Source organism: Molothrus aeneus, chromosome 2 (assembly GCF_037042795.1).
Source record: "Molothrus aeneus isolate 106 chromosome 2, BPBGC_Maene_1.0, whole genome shotgun sequence".
Classification (NCBI taxonomy): Eukaryota; Metazoa; Chordata; class Aves; order Passeriformes; family Icteridae; genus Molothrus; species Molothrus aeneus.
Window position 1 is genome coordinate 29,066,487 of NC_089647.1, and position 19,291 is coordinate 29,085,777.

Here is a 19,291-nt window from a genome sequence, read left to right on the forward strand (position 1 = left end):
TTTGAATTCTATCTGAATTTTTAAGTATTAATGAACATTTGGTGTTTTTAAGAGCAAATTAACAACTGATAGTATTGAAGCCAATTGTGAAAGAAGGAAGTAGGTTTTAATATGTAAAAGAACACTAAGGCTTTTTAAAACTAAACTTTCCAGAAGATCACTGGAAATGTGTAAAGTTATCCAAAAGAAGAGCAGAAGCAAAACAATAACATGCAATGAGGGAAAAGGATGAAAAATTAAATATAAACAGTCTCTAAGTTAAAAGGCAGATGAATGGATACACCTACAAAGCAAAAATCTGGCCTACTAAATTATAAATCAGTCAAACTGCATGTGTTACTACAAAAAAAAAAGAAAAAAAAAAAACCCAAACCAAGTGCCTTTCTGACAATATACCACTCTATCTTAGAGAATTACAAAAAAATTTAAATTTAAATTTAAAAATTAAAAAGTCAGAGGAAGAGCCATAAGACTTAATGCAATGTTGCCAATGAAGTCACTTAAATGTGATGAAAACTCTGTGGCTGCAGACATATACAATGGGGAAAACGTAGTACTACACAGCTCACTTGGTTTTTAAGCCTGACAGATAAATATGGGACTACAAAGCTGCTAAGAAATCAAAAGGGACAGGAAAAAGTTGTGCCCTTTATTAAACCAACAAAATGAAGCCCCCACAAAAGGAGTCACAATAATTTTGATAACATGTAGTACTCAATGAGATTGCTACTATATTTATGTTCAGTACTAAGCATGTTGAGGAAAGATGCCACAGCCAGTACTATTAACTGCAAGAAGATTCCTGGTGGGTTGGTATTTCAGAAGTGGCAAATTTCTCAATACTTAAGAAATGCTTGGAATTATTGCAAAAATATTTCTTTTCATGCTTGCATGGAGAAAACACCAGTTAAACTGACATACAGCTTAACACAAAGAACCATAAACCTGGCTTACAAAGGAGATGGAAGGAAAAGCATGAGAAACTCCAGCAGAAGTTTAACCCACTGCTCATGTCTCCAGCAGTCTGGCTTCGTCTAGCTGAAAACAAAGAACCAGAGCCACACAAAAGCAAAGTTGAAAGACGACTGAGTGAAACAAAATCTCATTATTAAGCAATTCCAGAAACATTACACCTACCACAAGAGGGGAGGGCAAAGTCTGCATCCTGACCAATTGTCCACTAATCCAAGTTTTGTCCATCTTCTAGTGTTTAAAATACGAGATTCCTTTTTTCTTCCCAAATCATGGGATAAAGGGCCGTTCTGGAGTTCACTAGGTCATAATAATGGAAGGGATAGGAGCTTCAGAAGTATCTCTCTGAGGGATATCACAGCTGAAATAGAAATTTAGCAATTACCTGGAACATTCAGTTCAGTGTCAACTGAGCACATTCTCAGCATGTTTCAATAGATTTGACTGAACCATCACCAGGTAAGATGCTAAACTATAATACAGGAGGAAAGCTTTTGAAGACTCTCACCTTGTAGGTTTTATTTTAAATAACAACCATGCTCCTCCCTCTCCTAAAGAAATGTTTATGAGCCAGGACAGGCAGTGTATGTTTTATGCCTCTTTGGATTTATGCATTTGCTTGTCAGTTCTACTTTTAGTGACTCTTTGAGGTTGGAGAGAACATTAAATGATAACTTAGCCCTTTGAGATAAAGGCATTATCCTGCAAATTTACCTAATCATTTCAGAATAGGGGTGGGAGGGACCACCTGTGACCTGGCAGCTTTTAGCATCAGACTGACCTTTCATCCCATCTTAAGTCATGTTATAAAAGCAAGACTTTGTGGTCCACTGCCTGCTCCAAGTTTTAACCAGTAACATGGTTGACTGTCCTGCTTCTATCTCTCAGCCTCTAAGCTTTGGACATCTCTAAGTATTTCCTATCAGCAGCTCACAAACAGATGGCACCAGCCTGGGAGATGGATGACTGCCCCCAGCTGTCTGCCCCACCCTGCTCAGCACAGAAATGGCTGACCTGTTGGAAAAGCAGCTGCCAAACTACTGACTCCTTCAGAGCAGCCATCCAACAAACTGCCACCAATTCTAGACCCTCTTGCAAAAAAGTGCTCCAAGCCAGGTGTTCCTGCGGTGGAAGGGAGCACTGGACAGCTAAGATAATCATTAGGTTTTTTCCAAGATCTTATTGTCTCTCTTGTAATGTCAAAAAAGGTATCATTTTGCAAATTATCATGTCTTATTTCTCTGCTCTCAGTAATGTTGGGAGACCTGGTCTATTTAACATCTCCATGAATATCTCACAAAGGTACTAAGCTTTTTTCACTCTACTCTCTTCTACATCAGTACTGAAGATGCCAGGAGACACCCAACACCTAATTCTGTGACAGCTTATTTAGTACAAATGTTACAGGTATGGCTTCTCCCACGGAAAAAAATCGTTGGAAAACATAAATGACAGATTTGTAATACTGTACCCCCTCAGTGTTCTAGCAGGCAGGACTCATAAAATTATTCTGCAAGACTTTATTGGTACCAGAAGTCACCAGAGCAGAAAGTGCCCCACGCTCAACACAACGACTAGGAGAAAGGACAGCATTCCATATCACAGGAGACAGCTGCTTGTGCCTTAAGCAGGTGGTCAGCAAAGCCTGCTAGAAATGCAGTGAGGGCTTGCACCCAGAGAGGGGTGTGCCATCAACTTACTCAGCCAGGATGCTGCCTCCACGCAGAAATGGAACATGTCTAGTATGGAAAAAGATAACGAAAGGAAAGGCAGCAAAGGAATCAGGACACAGATTATTAGTGTACAGAGAAGAGCTTGGCTGACTTTGGAGTGAAGAGGGAATAGTGTTCACTCTGCAGTCAGCAGGGCTGCCTAAAGAGCTGTAAACAAGCCAACTTTGAAGAGGCATGGCAACATGAGCATGAGGCCTGTGTAGAGGCTGAAACACAACTTTCTGTACAAATTTAAATGCATTTAAGCAAAACAGCACAAATTCTTCATGTTGCCTCAGTACACTTCAGCTAAAAGCTGCCAACTTTGAACTGACCACAGGTTGCCTCACAAAAGATGAGAGGCATATAAATTGCACATAGAAGAAATTCTGAGACCTGGAACATCTTGCCCATAACCACACGAGCCACTCCTCGGTGAGAAACAGTGAAATGGTTCCAGTTTTGTCAGGGGAAAGGGGCATATAGAGCTCTCTGTAACACCTCACCCCTTGGTTCAGAGGGCTCTGTGCAAGTCAGTCACAGGGTGGATAAATAACCATCTATTCAGAGGCAGGGCCAGCTCCACAGCGAGCCTGCCCTGTTCCACAAGCTGGCTTGTGAGCACTGAAGATGAAATCAGGGGCTATATTTATTCTCCCTGCCCGGTCATATCTTTCTATAGATTCCCAGACAGGGCCCCACTTCCTTGGCCTGGATCCTGGAGACGAGTAAGCAAAGGAGGGCATAAATCAGTGCCCGGGTTCTGTCAGGAGCACACTGAACCAACCATCCCCACCAGGAACAGGTGCACTGAAGGCAAGCAGGGACACTGTCCCATTTGGAATAGTGGGGGAGGGCTTGCAGAAAAGCTCTTTATTTCTTCTCCCTGAGCCTACCCTGAACCTTTCACCCTGCAAGAGGGTTATTTACCTTCTGCAGTTCACCAGACCAGTCAGCTAGGTGTGTTCCACTTAACACCAATCCATGCTAAGTCAGGCCCAGCCAAGTGTCACTGGCTTCTGTATCCCTTTGTGCTTCACTTTTGCTCTCATTTCTTTTCTTGTCTTTCACTCTCTGCTCTGACACATTCACTCCAAAGCTGAAATACTTCAGGGGCAAAATGTTCAGTAAATTAATACACTCTTAAAACACAACTGTAATTTTTCAACAGTCATTTTAAAAGTCACCCATCATGAAAAGCAGTGCAGACATAGAGCAACAAGAGGCGTGTCACTAGTTCATGCTTAATAACCATGGGGTGGATTCCCAGGTAATATTTTAGTCTGAGTAACATTTTAAGCAAGCATCAGTCCCTAAAGAAGCAATCTTACTTTAGCCTCAGTCATGGTTGCTCATTCCCAATCTCACCATCCTTTCTCTGAATACCAGCACAAGATGCGGGGCAGTACGGAAATTAAAGTTCACATCTTTTCCCTTTTCTGGCCATGTTAGTTTTAAACTGGATTAGTTCCCCAGTTGGTTCCATAGCAGAATCATAAAAACGTCTGCAGCAGCTCAGAGCAGGAATTGATGTCTGCCTGAGAATACTGCCCTCCAGATTAGCCTCAGGGTGATCAGCCTTACCCAACCCCGATTGCTCTTCCCAGGTACAATGATGTGTGTACCCAGTAAAACCATCCACTGCAGATAAGGCCGAGTAAACAAGACCCCACCCACGCTCCCACAGTCAGAGCAATCCATTCCCTTGCTCGGGGAACAATAGCCTGATAGGTGGACAGAAACCTGGAGAATTACTTGTGAAGTGCTCCGTAGGAAGCTCCGGGGCATGCACGGAGCATCCCGTGATGGGGCCTGTGAAGACAGACAGATTCCAATGTATGGGGGGGGGGGGGGGGGGGAAAGCAAGCAGCGACTGGGTAGAAAGAGGGCTGTCTTCCATAAGATCCTTGCTAGTGTTTGGAGAAACTCTCCACCTTGGGACCAAATGCTGGGTATTCAACCTTTGCTTTGCATTTTAATCACAGAGGTACCAAGTAGCTTCTTGCAATTCTCAGCTAGAGAATCCAGGCCAGACCAGCTTCTGGTTAACAAAATCAAAAGAAATTTTAACTGTGGAAAAGGTCAAAAAAACCCAATTCAAAAGCACGTCTGCCACGTATACAATTGACTTCTGCTGTAGCTGCAAGCCAGAGCCCCTCTGTACTCAGGGCTGGGTATCTAGTTAGCTAGATGAGAAGAACCCACAGGTGAAAGATACTTGTGCCAGGGCTGTGAGACGGCAAACTACAATGAAAAGGAGTACGCAGAACCTTCCACCCTTAACATCTGAAAAGTGTAGGTAGTTAAAGTGTAGGTGTTTGCACAGCAGCAGAGCCATTCAAGGGTTCAGGAGCTGAGCTTCTGTCCTGTAGCACCAGACACGCAGACCATTAGCTGTTCTTACCTCCAACAAGAGCAGTGAAGACAGCAGCAAGTGATACCATAAAAAAATAGGCTTTGTCATACATATATTTGTATATAAAGATTTATATATAAATAAATATATATGTTTATATATAAAGATTAGCTCAGTTGCATGCTCAGCTCTGAGATCTACCTTATGGATAGTCCCCTGAAAAAGATACCTATAACTCTTTCTGCTTCGTGAATGTCACACCCATTTTCCTAAATAAAGATTCCAGGCAACCAACAGCACCAGCCTGGGACACCTGAGAGAAGGGAATTCTCAGAGCATCATTTGGGGCAGGGGGCAGGCTGTCTGAAGCATTGTGTTGTGACCTCTCTCTCTCTCTCTCTCTCTCTCTCTCCTTACCGTACATCTTGCCTTCGTCGGACAGGATGATCTTGCGGCGGCCGCATGGCGGGTAGATGGCTAGCGCTTCCTGGAAGCTCTGCTCGATGTCCGGGCTCCACACGCCCTCGGCGTCATTGTCGATGGGTTTGTCCAAGGCCTCGCTGCCCCCCGAGTCGTTGCTCCCCTCAGGGGAGGTGGGAGAACTCCACTCGTTGGAGGTAATGGTGCCAGCTAGAAACTCCAAGGTGCCACGCGGAGGAGCAGACTCAGAACCTGCAAGGGCAAGCACATCCCACCGGGCAGTTAGAAACCCTCCAAGGACATACTAAAGCAAAAAAAGCGGAAAAAAATCTCAGTTAGGAGGGGTCTACTCAAAGTTTATCTTAAATGATAACCACATGTTGGGTTTTTATTTGTGTTGAGATGCAAACATTTTCTACAAATCCTTCTGAAAAACAGCCTGCTCCAATTTTTCTTTGGTTCATTAACTCTGTCACTTCCCAGTCCTCCTCAGAGGAGTCTTCTCATGTCTTTATCTCCTTTATTTCTTTCTCCCTGCACTGTCACTGTCCATGTCACTGTTATTTAACTTTCCAAAGCACACATAGAGGGATTCAGTCTGTGTGAAAGACTAAAGCAGTGATGAATTATCCAGTCATCACTGAGCACTGGGATTGAAATTTTCTTAGATACTGTTTCACTGGATCGGAGTTAGTAGTTGGTGTCACTTCTAACACTGACATTTCTTCTCAAGGATCAGCTGTGCTTTTAAAAAGCCATTCCTGGAGCCAGACAGTTTAATACAGTGTCTTCCAAAGCCCAGCACCATACCCTGGCAGGAGCAGAAGGCACCATGAGTATAGGGATGACAGCACCAGTTGCAGGTCAAGAACCAAGGTGCTTAGCCTGTTGTTACTGTTCATCCTTGGAACGACTTTGGGCAAATTCCTTCAAGTGTCCTCTGCCTCTCTGCTCTCTCATCACTAACTAGTCTCAAACTATTAGATTTGCCACTGGGCAGGAGTAGAATTTGGTTTCTCATTGAACCTAAGCAGGCAGCTGCTAGCTCTTGAAAACTACAATAAATTATAGTCTACTTATAAATGCCTACAGGAGAGGCTGAAGCCTTTGAGTGGAGCTGCTGAAACACCCATTGAGAAATTGACTTCAGACCACACAGACACTTCCAGTCAACCAGGCAGGAGATAAAAAATGGCTTCTAAAGACACAGATAATTCTTCTGCCTTAATCCCAAAGCTGTTTGTTTATCATTTTAATAGCTTTGTTATCTGGGCTACAAAGAATGTTCACAAGCCAGCATTTGAGAATCCAGCCAGAGTTCAAAACTTCCCTCCCTCTTCCCTCTCACATTGAGCTGGGTAGCAAGAAAATCAGAGTAAGGACTGCTTTTCCAAAAGCAGCAGAATCATCAAACCTGCACTGAACATGAGTAAGGACAGAAGTCTCACATGGCAACTCTCTAGCTCAGAAATATCACAGTGAAAATGTAAAGGGGAACAGAGGAGAAATTTGGGTATGGTATTTGTCAACAACTAGTCATTAAAAAAAATCCATGCAGTTATGCCATGTCGTAGTTGATATAGGGGGATAACAGTCCATTCATTCAAGCTCAGAACTTCAAAAATTCAGGGCTCATAGCTCCAGAAACTTTTCTGACAAACTTATTTTCAAGTCTTTCTTTAGTTTCTTATCTCTTTGGATTTTGTGGTTTTTAAATCTTCTCCAAGACCACAATGACCAGATTTAATTTTTTTTAATAAAAGCTGAAATTCTTTCAGAACTTCAACATTTCAAAACCTGAAATTGTTAAGACTTGGCAACACTGGCTCTCAGAAGGTTTTGCTGCGCCTTAATGACTTTCAACAGCAGCACATGCATATTATTTTACATCTCCAAAAGCTAAGGAAATTAAACAATACTGTGCCTTTGACTAATTTCAATACAGACAATATAAATTAGACAAATAATTAGACACAGTGTACTATGCAGCATTTTAACAAATGGTGCACAAAGACATTTAAAAAACCCAGTATATGACTTATTTCCTGTGAGAGTATTTGAAACACAAATCATTGGAATGGTTTACCACAGCCCATCCATTCATTTCAGCACCTACATGAGATTATTTCAACCTTCTTGATCCATTTAATCAACATGGAAAGAAATAATACAATGGGAGGTGAGAGGGGCAGAGAGGGGAACACACACTTGGCTTTTTACCACTGGGACAGACATCCCAGCACACTGTGAATGGCACCAAGGTCAGCTGTGTGACTTTAAGAGACCCTGAAATGAAGGGTAACAGTTGCTTCCCTCCCCAGACATTCCCCCTTTCACTGACAGATGCTAATAAAAAAATTACATGGGTATTTAAGAGATTGTCCTGCTGGGGAATGCCTGTAGAGGAGTAAGCTTTCCACAGGGAGACACTCACAGGGAAAGAGAAGTTACCTGCTCCAAACCTTCCTTTGATATTTCCCCAATTACCCCTAGTCCCTGGAGGCTCTGCAGACCCTCCACAGTTAACACACATCAAAATATCCACAAACAAAAGGCCCAGGCTGGTTGTAACTTGTGATGACAGGCTGAAAAACAGAGGGTTCAGAACGAAACCCAAGGTGTGACAGCAAGTGTATTCATCATATCACCTACACTGGGAGCTGCAAATCTCACAGGAGCCAGCAGGTTTCGCACCAAGTGAAAACATCTCCAGCTGCTCAACTACAAGACTCTCAAAGCCACAGTCACTGGAAGCTACAGGTCTGCTGTCAAGCCAAATCCCCTAGCAATGCACACAGGCAGTCATCTCCTAGGGGATGAAGGACCATCATGACCATAAAAAGCATCTACTTTGAATCCAGTTATTTTCATCTCCTTAGTGTCCATGCTGACACAGGGGAATACCTAGCAGATGATTTCATCATGGCACACTCTTAAGTTGAAACTCAATAAATATCTGAAGCATATCTCTGAAGCATAACTCTCCTCCCCCCATCACACACCCTGATCATTTCATATTTTACAAGGTTTGGCATCTGCACTAAGTGCTTTTGGTGACACAGGAAACTTTGGGTCCATTCTAATCCAAGCTTCAGAATAACTTGAGGAGAAAACATGTCCTATTCAGTGCAGTGTCAACTCTCCAGACTGTTTTCCAAACCTTAAAGAAAAGTTGCACTGACTTGACTTGAGCAGATGTCATTCGTACCTTAAGAGAAATCCACAAAGCCAGAGACAGAATATGTGAACTTTCTCTCACGTTGGTGTAAATCAAGGGAGATATGGAACATAATAGCAGTGACAGAAGAAATTATATAAATCTTGAAGTGACCAGACACATTTTTTTAATGCTTCTGATTTTTCATTCCTTGCCCAGCAATGTTAGTTTAATTTCAAGTTACAGCAGGTCAGCAAGGACCAAAGTGTGCTATTGTGGTCAATCCCAACTTTTCTACACCTTGGGTCCTGATTCTGTTTTCCCTTCTTGGTACTAAAGCTATCCCTGATGGATGATGAAAAATGGAGAACCATACAGATTATAAAATCAAGGATGTTTGACTATCCCCAGCTAAAACATATGTGTGTAATTACTCAGATTACAAAGCATACTAGCAAAACCTTTACTTTTATTTGATAACTTCAGAAGAAATTCCATAGACTGAAATGGCCATGGAAATCCTTACAACTCTATGCCTCTAGATCACTAAGATGCCAAAGGCTTAAAAGGCCTGCAAAGTTGTCTTAAATAATGCTGCTTAACTAGTAAGCTCCATGTGCAGTTCCAGGCAATCCTCTGTGCCAGCAGCAATAGCCAGTAATTCAGGGAGCCCTGGTTGAGTGCTATCTGATCTGTTGGCCTCTGCTTTGGCTCAACACTTTCAAGCCTTCTGTTTCCTGCACTGTTGATCTGAACTCGGTGGCCAAGATGACCACTCATAAAAGTAAGCAAAGCAAACTAAAAAGAAGCTGGGGGCTAAACCCTGTGCTAAATGACTTTATTAGGATGGCAAACTGGAAAACTGCCAGTGGAATCGCTTCCCACTGAATGAGCAATCAGGTAAAAACCAGAGGAATTTTAAGAAGCATGAGAATGTTGAATGTCTTACTTATAAGAAAAGTTTCTATAATATTCATTAGTAACATCTTTAACAAAATACAAATGTTTCAGTTAGCATCTACTTTCCATTTGCTTCTGTCTTCTATTTAATAGTAACTACATGCATACAGCCTGGTAACTTTAATGGTGATTTGTATTACCAAATGTTCTAATATTACTAAATATTTTAGTACTTGTTAAATTTTTTTTAGGTTCTGCCTGTGCAAGACTTTGTAATCACAAATCTCTCTTCTGATGTGGAGGGAATTTGATTCTGAAAGCACTAAACAGACATCCTAAACATGCTCAGACAATTCCTTTCCCATCTGAATTCCCTCACCAGGCACATTTCTGAGGAACAGAGTAGTCAGAGGATGTTGTCCCATATTCATAAGTGCAAGTTTTGCCAGAGGTCGCAGGGCTTGGTGTTTTTTCTCTTGGGATTCCTTCAGCCTGAACTTATGCCCCACTCCTTGCCTTTTGTACTTCTGCGATTGTACCTTACAGTTTTCTTTATCTTGATCTCATTCTTATTTTACCCAGAGATGATTACCTATCTTTCTTTGTAGGGCCCAGTCATGGGTTCTCCCCCAGGTTTAAAGACACAAGGCCCCTCAGAGCACATCCACCTCCTCACCACAGTATCTCTATCTTCCTTCCTAATGTTTCCCTCTGTCCAAATACTGTTTCTTACTCACTCTTGCTCCTTGTTTTTCTTTCTGCCATGGTCATTTCTTATTGAGTCACTCACAAAGCCAAACCATGGAGAAAACACAAAAATCTTTCAGCTCCAGCAGCTTCGGTTGAAGTGTTCCAATTCTGATAATTTCAACACTAACCCTCTTTCCTTTCACATGTGGTATCTCATTGAGATTCAGAGATCCTGCAGGGCTTAGACAGCTGCCAAGAGCCCTTCAGCAAGATCTTATTGACAGGGAGCACATCTTTAAACAGACTCCACAGTCTGACACATCTGCTTTCTAATATTAATCCCTCAGTCATTACTGTTGGTAACAGCTCCCTCTTAAGTGTTTGTGGCAGCTGCTCAACACAAAATCATACTTTCCTGTGGATCTGAAAAATTGCAGCCAGCTGCCTCCAGTTGTTCAGTTTTCTTAGAGCTGCTCTGTCCAAGAGACTCCCCCCACCCCACGGCCACCCCCTGTCCCTGTTGGAATCGAGCACAGCACAGCAGGCAGAGGGTCCCCATTGATTCACTCACCCCTCCCAGGCAGGGGCCCTTGCCAGCACAGCCCTGTGCAGTCCCACAGGTGGTTCCACTCCTGCTCCGGAGCTGGCTGCTGCTGCTTCACCCAGAGCATCCCTGCACCCTCGGCCTCATCCACTGGAACTGTGGGCTGTGCTGGCAGGGATTGCTTCACCTTACAGGTGCTCCTGGGTGTCATTGAAATGCAAACAAACCCCAACAATTCCCGTATTCACCACCTTGGTGTAACGTGAGCCAAACACTCCTGCTATAGAGGATTCGAACCACAACATTTTCATATCTGATCAGCAGTCAGAAATTTTGCAAAAAAAAAAAAAAAAATCAGTTCAGCCATAACAGATGATATCCTGCTTCTCAAACGATAAAGTTTATTATATATATATATATATATATATATATATAAAACAATAAGAAAACTGGAAACAGGAGCAACCAGCCACTTACTCCCATCCAGAACACCTAACAAATGAACTTACACAATGCAGTGATACAAGAAGATTCGGGTTTAGGGAAGCAATACTCCGAAATACTAAGAAACCTATCACTCGAGGTACAAGATGGAAGATAGCAGTCAAACTTACCAGAGGAAGAAGACTGGGAAATTCTATGAGACACTACAAGAATAGTTTAGTTCCTCTGAAAGAGAAAAATTAGTGCAATCAGTAGATGAGTAGCTCCCAGATGGTGCAACTCAAGGACTGCAGGACAAACATACTGGAAAGGGAAAAGGTGGGGAAAACAAGTATTCAACGATAAATAAGATTGGTGAAGGCTTGCAGACAAAAGAGGAAAAAAATCATGGATATGTTTATAGAGTCTCTACAGAAAAAAGTTAAGAATGCAACTGAAGCAAGACCACTGAACTGTTCCTAGGAAGGTAACAGCACTTTTGCAGCACCAGACAGCAACCAGTTCCTCAGGCTCCTTAGGAGCTGCACTCCCATCATTAAAGCAACCTGGAGATAGTGCAGATGGGTGGGTGCAGTTCACTGGGCCTCTTGAGAGGGCTTCACTCAAACACTCCATAACAGCTTAGCCAGGGGCTGAGCCTGGCTGTCATCTCACTTTTTGCCTCAGGCCTCCTGCAATCCTGAGTAATGCTGGCTATTCCCTGTGAATAGCCCCATCCACCGAGGACAGCAGAGTAATGCTGCATAATCCCATGAATAAAACCAGTTAAGGTAAGCGTTACTGGCTGTAGAGGAGGTAAAAGCTCTTAGTAAGCAGCAGTGCCAGGCAAGGAGGAAAGAACTGAGATTTGCCTCTCTGTATTGGTCAAGGTAATAAACTCATTACATCCACAGGCTGCACGGTGAGATTTTTGTCTCAACACTGAGTAAGACTGGTTTACAAAGGAACAAGCACTACTCGCCTCAGATCATATCCAACAGGAGGCTGGGCTCCAGCTGAATGCTTGTCACACTGCCTAACACAAAATCAAGCTCGGTTTGTTTGCTGCACCGAAACTGCCTGCAGCAGCTGCTGTTCAAAAGGCACCTGACTTCCCGAGCAAAGCAAAACAACTCTTAAATTATTGCAGCAGCTAGCTCTGGCTGAAACAGAGAGAGGATGTAGTGTCCAGCAGAGTGATATAAATCAAAGCAAGGAGAGAGGAGGACTTCCATCAGTGCAGCCCTGGATAATGCAGTCAAGCAGGATGTGATGAGATAAGGCTGTGTGTGGCCTTGCACACTGTCCAATCAGTTACATTTGAGATAAAGGAAACAGAGCACAGAGCCTTGCTGCCCTGAGGAGGGGAGGAAAAAACCCCACAACCCAACAGCAAAACCCAAAGGCCAGCTCTGATCCCACAGTCTAGATGTGGCCAGCTCGGGGGTCGATCCTGAGCAATGGGCAGCTCCTGCCCAGCTCCCATGCACAGGCCACATCACAAGGCCACCAGCCTGGGAGTGACAGAATGACTACTGGGTGATTTATGTCTCAGCTGGGAGAGAAAAACCAGCCAGCAAGGGCAGCCGAGATTGACACTGCCAGGTTGTGCTGGGACTGAGCCACGCACTGGGCTGGCCCCAGCTCTCAAAGGAACAGTGGAATTCCTGGGGAGTCACTGTTATCTCCCATGTGGGAACTGTTCCCAGAGCTCCCATTCTCCCTGACTTTCCAAGACATGTGGCATGTGTTTCACAGCTTCCCAAAGAGATGAAGGTTGTGGCAGGGTGAAAATGGTTAGTCACCCTGTGCAGCAGGCCCCAGGAGTCATCCTCCCTGGAGCTGGTTAGAAAGCAAGGAACCAGGAGGGAGTCAAACAATCAACATCCCTTCACAGAAGCATTGGTAGTGTCAGCTAACACAGGAAAATTGTAACTGTCCCTTTAGGTACAGGCAAGTGTAGATATTGACTGACTAAAATGACTTGAAAATGACCAAACCAAGCTAGAGACAAAAAGAAATCAAGCTGAGCATCTTCCCAAAGAGTATTATTCACTTAATTATTAAAGGCTAGGTAACCTTCAATAGCAACCTAAAAAAACCTTGCTCCTAAACTCAACGAAACTCAGTTGTTCTGCAAATCTCACCAATGGGCTCAAAAGCTCTCATTTTACCTATGGAAAAAAATAGAGGATGAAGATGTAAGTGAACCACCCAATAGAAAATTCAGAATAAGGGTAAAATCTAGACAAGAACTTCAAGGCAAGAAAAGGTTAACTTTAAAAGTGATTTGCAATTGCAAGTGGTAACTTCAGAGGGGCTCATGTCTAGAAATAGAGCATATTTTAAGGGTTTGCTGACAAGTAACACTAAGTTGAGAATCATAATGCCCACTTCATGATATCAAAACCAAATTCTTATCTCCTAATCCTGCCTCCCGTTCATGACATTTTTCAATCTCTTCTCTAGGGCTCAAAGATAGATGCTCCAGCAAAGTCTCACAACTGTGACACACCTAGCTTCCCATGACACTAATGGCAGAATTGAACATGAGCTCAGAAAAGAGACAGATGTTTGCAAATTTCATCCAATGCAGTGAAAATGTTTAGCTCCAAAACCCTAGTCAGTCTCCAAGAAAAGAAATAGCTGAACCTGGGCTATGAGACTTCCAAGAGAATAGGCAGACAGCAATGACACAACCCATGAATGCAGTCAAATTTCCCTTTCTGTGGTGCTTGCAGGTGGTCTGTGTTGTGGGCATGGCCTGTCTGGTCAGGACTAAGCCTCTACTAAAGGCTCAAGACAAATGCAAATCACTAGCAGGCAGAACAGGTATATAAAGTGGGACCAATGCTCAGTGCTCTTTCGAGTTTCCCTCCTTCAGTCAACCAATTACACGTGTGCTTTGATTTTAGTAGAAGTCAGGCATGAGCTCAAAGGGGTTTGATGCTTGTTGTAAGGCAATGCCTAAGGAAAAAGCAGCCATAATGAAATGAATTTCCATCAAATGAATGAGCCCTACCCACAGGGTATCCAGACATCACCCCAGCTCAGTTTTGGGGCACACACTCCATCTGCATCATGCAGCAGATCAGCATTCACTGCTTACACACTCAGTTCTTAAGGCTGACACTGTGGAAAGCCAACGTTTCTGTAAAACAGTGTGAAATTTCCTAGTTAACACACACCAGACACTTCTGCCAGATTCCAGTGCTCCTACCAGTTGGATACATGAGACAGTAAAGACATCCTCAACTCAGACCAGTGTAATTTTGAGTTCAGAACTCTTTCCTCTCTCTAAATGTGGCATAAACATGCCATCATCTCCAACCTGCTGAACACAGAATGATTTCACAGAAAGCAAATGAAAATCATGACAATCTGTAATTACAAGCCCAAACCTCAAGCAGGAATCAGTTAAAAAATAATAAAATAAAAAAAGAAATGTCAAAAACTGAAAAACAAACCTGTCCCCAGATATTACAGGAAAGTATGAACCTTCTGATTTATCTCTTTGCCCTTCCAGACCCTTCTTGCCAGGAAGGTCAACAGGTTATATACCTTCTGCTGGATTAATCTACAGGAGAACAAGGGCAGCTAGCCAAGCAAAACTAGATTCTTAAAGGGACACAGCCAACCACAGACTGTGCTCCAGTTTTTAAAGCATATCCTTACAAATAAAACCTGTGACCAAAAGCAGTGGAAAAAGATGCTGATACTCTGTTCTTCAGTTTGCATACTGGATGGATAGAAGCAGAGATTTACATGTTCTACCTGCAGTTATTCTCTTCTGATTACATAAATCCTTCACAAACTAGTGGAGGCAGAGAAATAAATATAATTTTATTATTTTCATAAAGATAATTCAAAGAGCAGTGAATGTTCTTGGATATAATCTCCTTACACAAACCTCTCTTTTACACCTTTTTTTTTTCCCCTTAAGCTGACAAGATTTTCAAACCAAAAGATCTGCCTAAGTCCTGCTAGTCTGGTACAAATGAGCTTTATTTCAATGAGCTTACAGAGATGTATGATCAGGTAAAATGAAGTTAGGACACATTAATAAATCCTCCCTTTCCATTTCAGTATACACCTGCTCCACATTCTCTTGACATTTCCTCTTTAGTTCAAGCAGTCCAGGTTACAAGAGATTACAGTTTGCCTGGACATCTGTCATTAATAGTTACCATACTGTTGGAAGGGAGGCACTTTGAGGGCTACGCTGATTTATTTTCTCTTTGGCAATAGCAAAGCAGATGTTCTGAAGGCTTGCACCCAGGCTCTGAAAGCCACTGGCGCTCATGTCTCAGAAATACAGGAGGGTAAAACACCTACCCTTTGGCAATCACATTCTAACGAAGGTAAGAACAAGGTAATTATAAACCTACAAGAGAACAGAAAAACAGAGCCAGTGACTCAGCCAGTAGCACCAGGAACTGGAAAACCTGCCCCTCCCTAGCAGGAAAACGTCTAATTCATATGGTGTTAAAAACAAAGGGGAGTGACTGCATCATCTCCAGAAAAAGGAGGACCCAAGGGGCAGGAACAATAAAACCAAAAACCTACCAAACCCCCCCCCCCATCCCCAAAAAACCCCAAGAACTCAAAACACCACCACCTACCCCTAAAAAACTCTTTCTAATAATCTTGTCTCAGATCTCGTAATGAGCTCCATGCATGCCAACTCATGGCTTTTTTACAAGGCTCTACAAAGGAACATGCTGGGCATTTACTTAGTTGGCAGAAGTTGCAAATATATGAACATCCGTTACTGTAAATCCTAATAAACCTGATTGCTCCTCAAAGGAAGATAGAAATGCTGTGAAGGTAAAGAATGAAAAGAACACAGTGACCAAAGCAATAAGTTTAGATTTAAAATAGCATTTGTTACTCTCCACGGAAATCACAGCTAAAAATTACTTCAGATTGGCTTTGGAGAGCACTGATCATATTGTTAGAAAATTAACTAATGGTTTCAAAACTATGCATAATTATATATATGATATATGAGATACAAACAGAACCAACAGATACAGAGGGCATCTACTGGGATGCTGCAGGGATCTTTGCTAGTCCAGTTGTCTTTGACATCTTAAATAAAGAACTAAGACTGACTCAAAGTAATGTTAAAGAAACCTGCAAGTGATACAGAATGAAGTTTACAAGCACCAGTGGATAGAAACAATTCAAAGGGTGTTAGTGTAAAAAAGAAAACAAAAGAAGCAAGGGAGACAAATAGGACTATGTTGGAAAAGTAATGCAAAGAAAACCCAGATATAAAATCAAGGAAAAAGCCCTGCCAGAAGCAGGAGCTAAAGACAAGCAAGAGTGAGAATGCTGAACAAATGAGAGAATTGTCTGCAAGCAAATGCTTCTGCAAAATGACCAATGTGACTTTAATCTGCCTGGGCTCAGATATCGCTTCAGGCAAGGAAGAGAGATGAATCACTCCAACTCGTGGAATATTGGATCTCATTCTGACAAAGAAACACAGAAAAATGAAGAAAGTGTAGAGTATAAAACACCCCCGTTAATTAGACCTAGAAAATTGAAAAATATTATTATTATACCCTCATTAAGTAGCTTGTAAGCACTTAGGAGATGTAAAAGCAGAGAGAAATAATAACCAATCACTTCAGAGAAATACACACCAAGGCAAAAACTGATGCAGTAGAGTAAGAAAACTTTTCTGATGTACACGGGGTGATGAAAGACTTGCCCCAGAAAACTTTTACATGCCATGGGGGAGTGGGAGGGAAGAACCGAACCAAACCAAACCCCAAACCTAACAAATGAACAAAAGACAAACATGAGCTATGGAGAAAGTATAATAGATCTTTAAAAAGAGGTAATACTAAATTTTACATTTTTAAGATAAGTCATGGTCAGATAAAACAGAAAATTGTATTGCTCTCACAAGAGCTACTGTAAACATGGTCCGAAGAACTACTTATGGTAGGGAAAAATGGCAATGTTGTTAAGAAAATGTCCCCATTCTTCTCCCACCCTTCCCCTCCTAGTCACTGCACCCCCTTCTCCAGACACACCAGCACATGATCATATGATTAACTTCACTGGAGAACGAACAGATGTGGCTGAAAACCAACTTGCTAGAAGTGATAAAACTTGCTAAGAGCATTACTTTTCCTCTGGATCAGTCCCGGGGCAGTGAACAGCAGTGCCAGTGTCCCTGCCAGTGACAAAGCACAGAGATGTGACAAGTAAGGAAATGGGTACTTTGAGGCTCTGGGGACCCGTCCACAGCAGTGCCAGCTGAAACCTTTGTGGACCCACCCCTTGGCTTACACTGGGATGGAACCAAGAGCTGAAAGATACAAAAAAGGACACGTAATACCAAGGAAGGAAAGCTGTGAATGAGCATGCAAACTGAGTTGAAAGCTGTAACTCTTGGAAACAGTACTTCTCAGCAACCCTCTCAAAACTCTACTTACTCTGCTTGAATTCTGTGAAACTAGTACCTGAGTAAGAAAACCAACAGCAACTGTAATTTTATGTAAGCCACAGACAAGATACTGTGACACGAAGCCCTTTTTCTCTTTAAAGCTTGGGAGAACTATTTTCATACCATTTTCCCATAGATGTTCTTCAATACGGCAACATTGAAATGCTTATCACAATAACAGCCTAAATTACTTCAAAACCATCTGTAGCAGTAATTTAAAAATCAAAAATAGTGGCAGGATCTAAGACAGCAGAGAAATTCCTAGTAACCATTCTCACACGCATTTATTTACTTCCAGGATCACCTCCAAGAGGAGACAAACAATGAGCTGATAGCCCGGTTTAGAGATTGATAAAAGAGTTGAATGCTCAAGTTTGAGAGAGCCATTCCCACTGGGATTTAGGAAAACCTGAAGAGGTGACTGCACCCACTGCATAACAACCTGAGAAGGTGATTGGCTGTCCTTCACTCCGCCAACCCGAATTCCAGAGAAAACCAGTCTCTTAGCATCAAGCAGCCCTAATAAATAAATCCCTCTGTATTCACTACAGGACAATCCCAGGCTCTTCTCTGTCATGAGAACAAGCTATCGAGACCAAAAGGCTTTAATTGCACGGGTGAGTGTAGAGCAGCATCAGCCCAGCCCCAGCACTTGCTGTGTACCCACTGTGCCCTCCACCTTGTTCTGCTCCTCTCGCTCCTCCCTGTTACTCTCTGCCCTGTCCTGCTGCCCACTTCCTTCTGCGGGAGAACAATAAAACCTCTCACATCTACCCAGACAGATGGACAGACAGGTGAACCAATGCTCTGCTCACTCTGCACACAGACACATAAATACAATCCCTAAATCTCCTTTCCTCCTGTTCAACCCCCTGCACTTCACAAGTGTTTTGCATCGCTTATTTGTAGAGGAGTCGCAGAAACCAACTCTTAAGGTTAGAAAGTAACATGAGTGTAACTCCAGGTTAAACAAAAACAAAGTTGTAATTAGTTGTGGTTAGTTCTGAGTTTTACTTTGTTTTTGTTAGGGTTTTTATTTAACATATGTGATCGTTCACTATAAAATACTTTACAGAAGTCCGTAAAACATGTAGAGTTACACTTCTTCCGTCTTCTGCAAAAAAAGCCTCATCTTTAGCATCCCATGCAAGAAACTGTTTAAACGGAATCATCTGCATAAGATAAAAGATTACTCCGGAAAGGTTTTTGTTTGGTTTTTTTGTGTGCGCGCTCGGTTTGTTTGGGGTTTCTTTAATCCTTTCCTGTGGCATGCCACCAAAACTCAACTCTAACTTCAGAATAACTGAATTGGGAAAACATCCCCTCATCTTTTGGTAAATGCCCTACAACAACCTACGTACTTCATACAGATAAGCTTCATTATGATTTTTTTTGTTCTATTTTCCCCCCGAAATCATCGTCCATAATTTACATTAAAATTTACTACATTAAGTCCCGCTCCTCCACCCTCCCCAAGCGCATTTCTACGAACCATACAGAAACCGCTATTTCTGCCCCCCTTCCCATGAGCGCTGCAGTTTTCAGCGACCGAGTTCCCGAAGTGGCAGCGCCGGCAGCCCCTTCCCGGCGGGGGAAGCCGCCGGAGGCTCCATTGAGGATGTTCCCATCGCTTCCTTTGTACGCCTGTGCCTCG

The 19,291-nt window shown here is 42.6% G+C and overlaps 1 protein-coding gene across 1 annotated transcript in view; it reads right to left on the bottom strand.

Annotated features, from left to right (window-relative positions):
* Positions 1-5,566, bottom strand: part of TEAD4 (TEA domain transcription factor 4) — a 36,648-nt gene extending 31,082 nt beyond the window's left edge. The window contains exon 1 of the mRNA XM_066570000.1: positions 5,458-5,566. Within this exon, the coding sequence (XP_066426097.1) occupies positions 5,458-5,464 (7 nt within the window). The 5' untranslated portion in view covers positions 5,465-5,566. The remainder of the gene's footprint in view (positions 1-5,457) is intronic.
* Between the last annotated feature and the right edge of the window lie 13,725 nt (positions 5,567-19,291).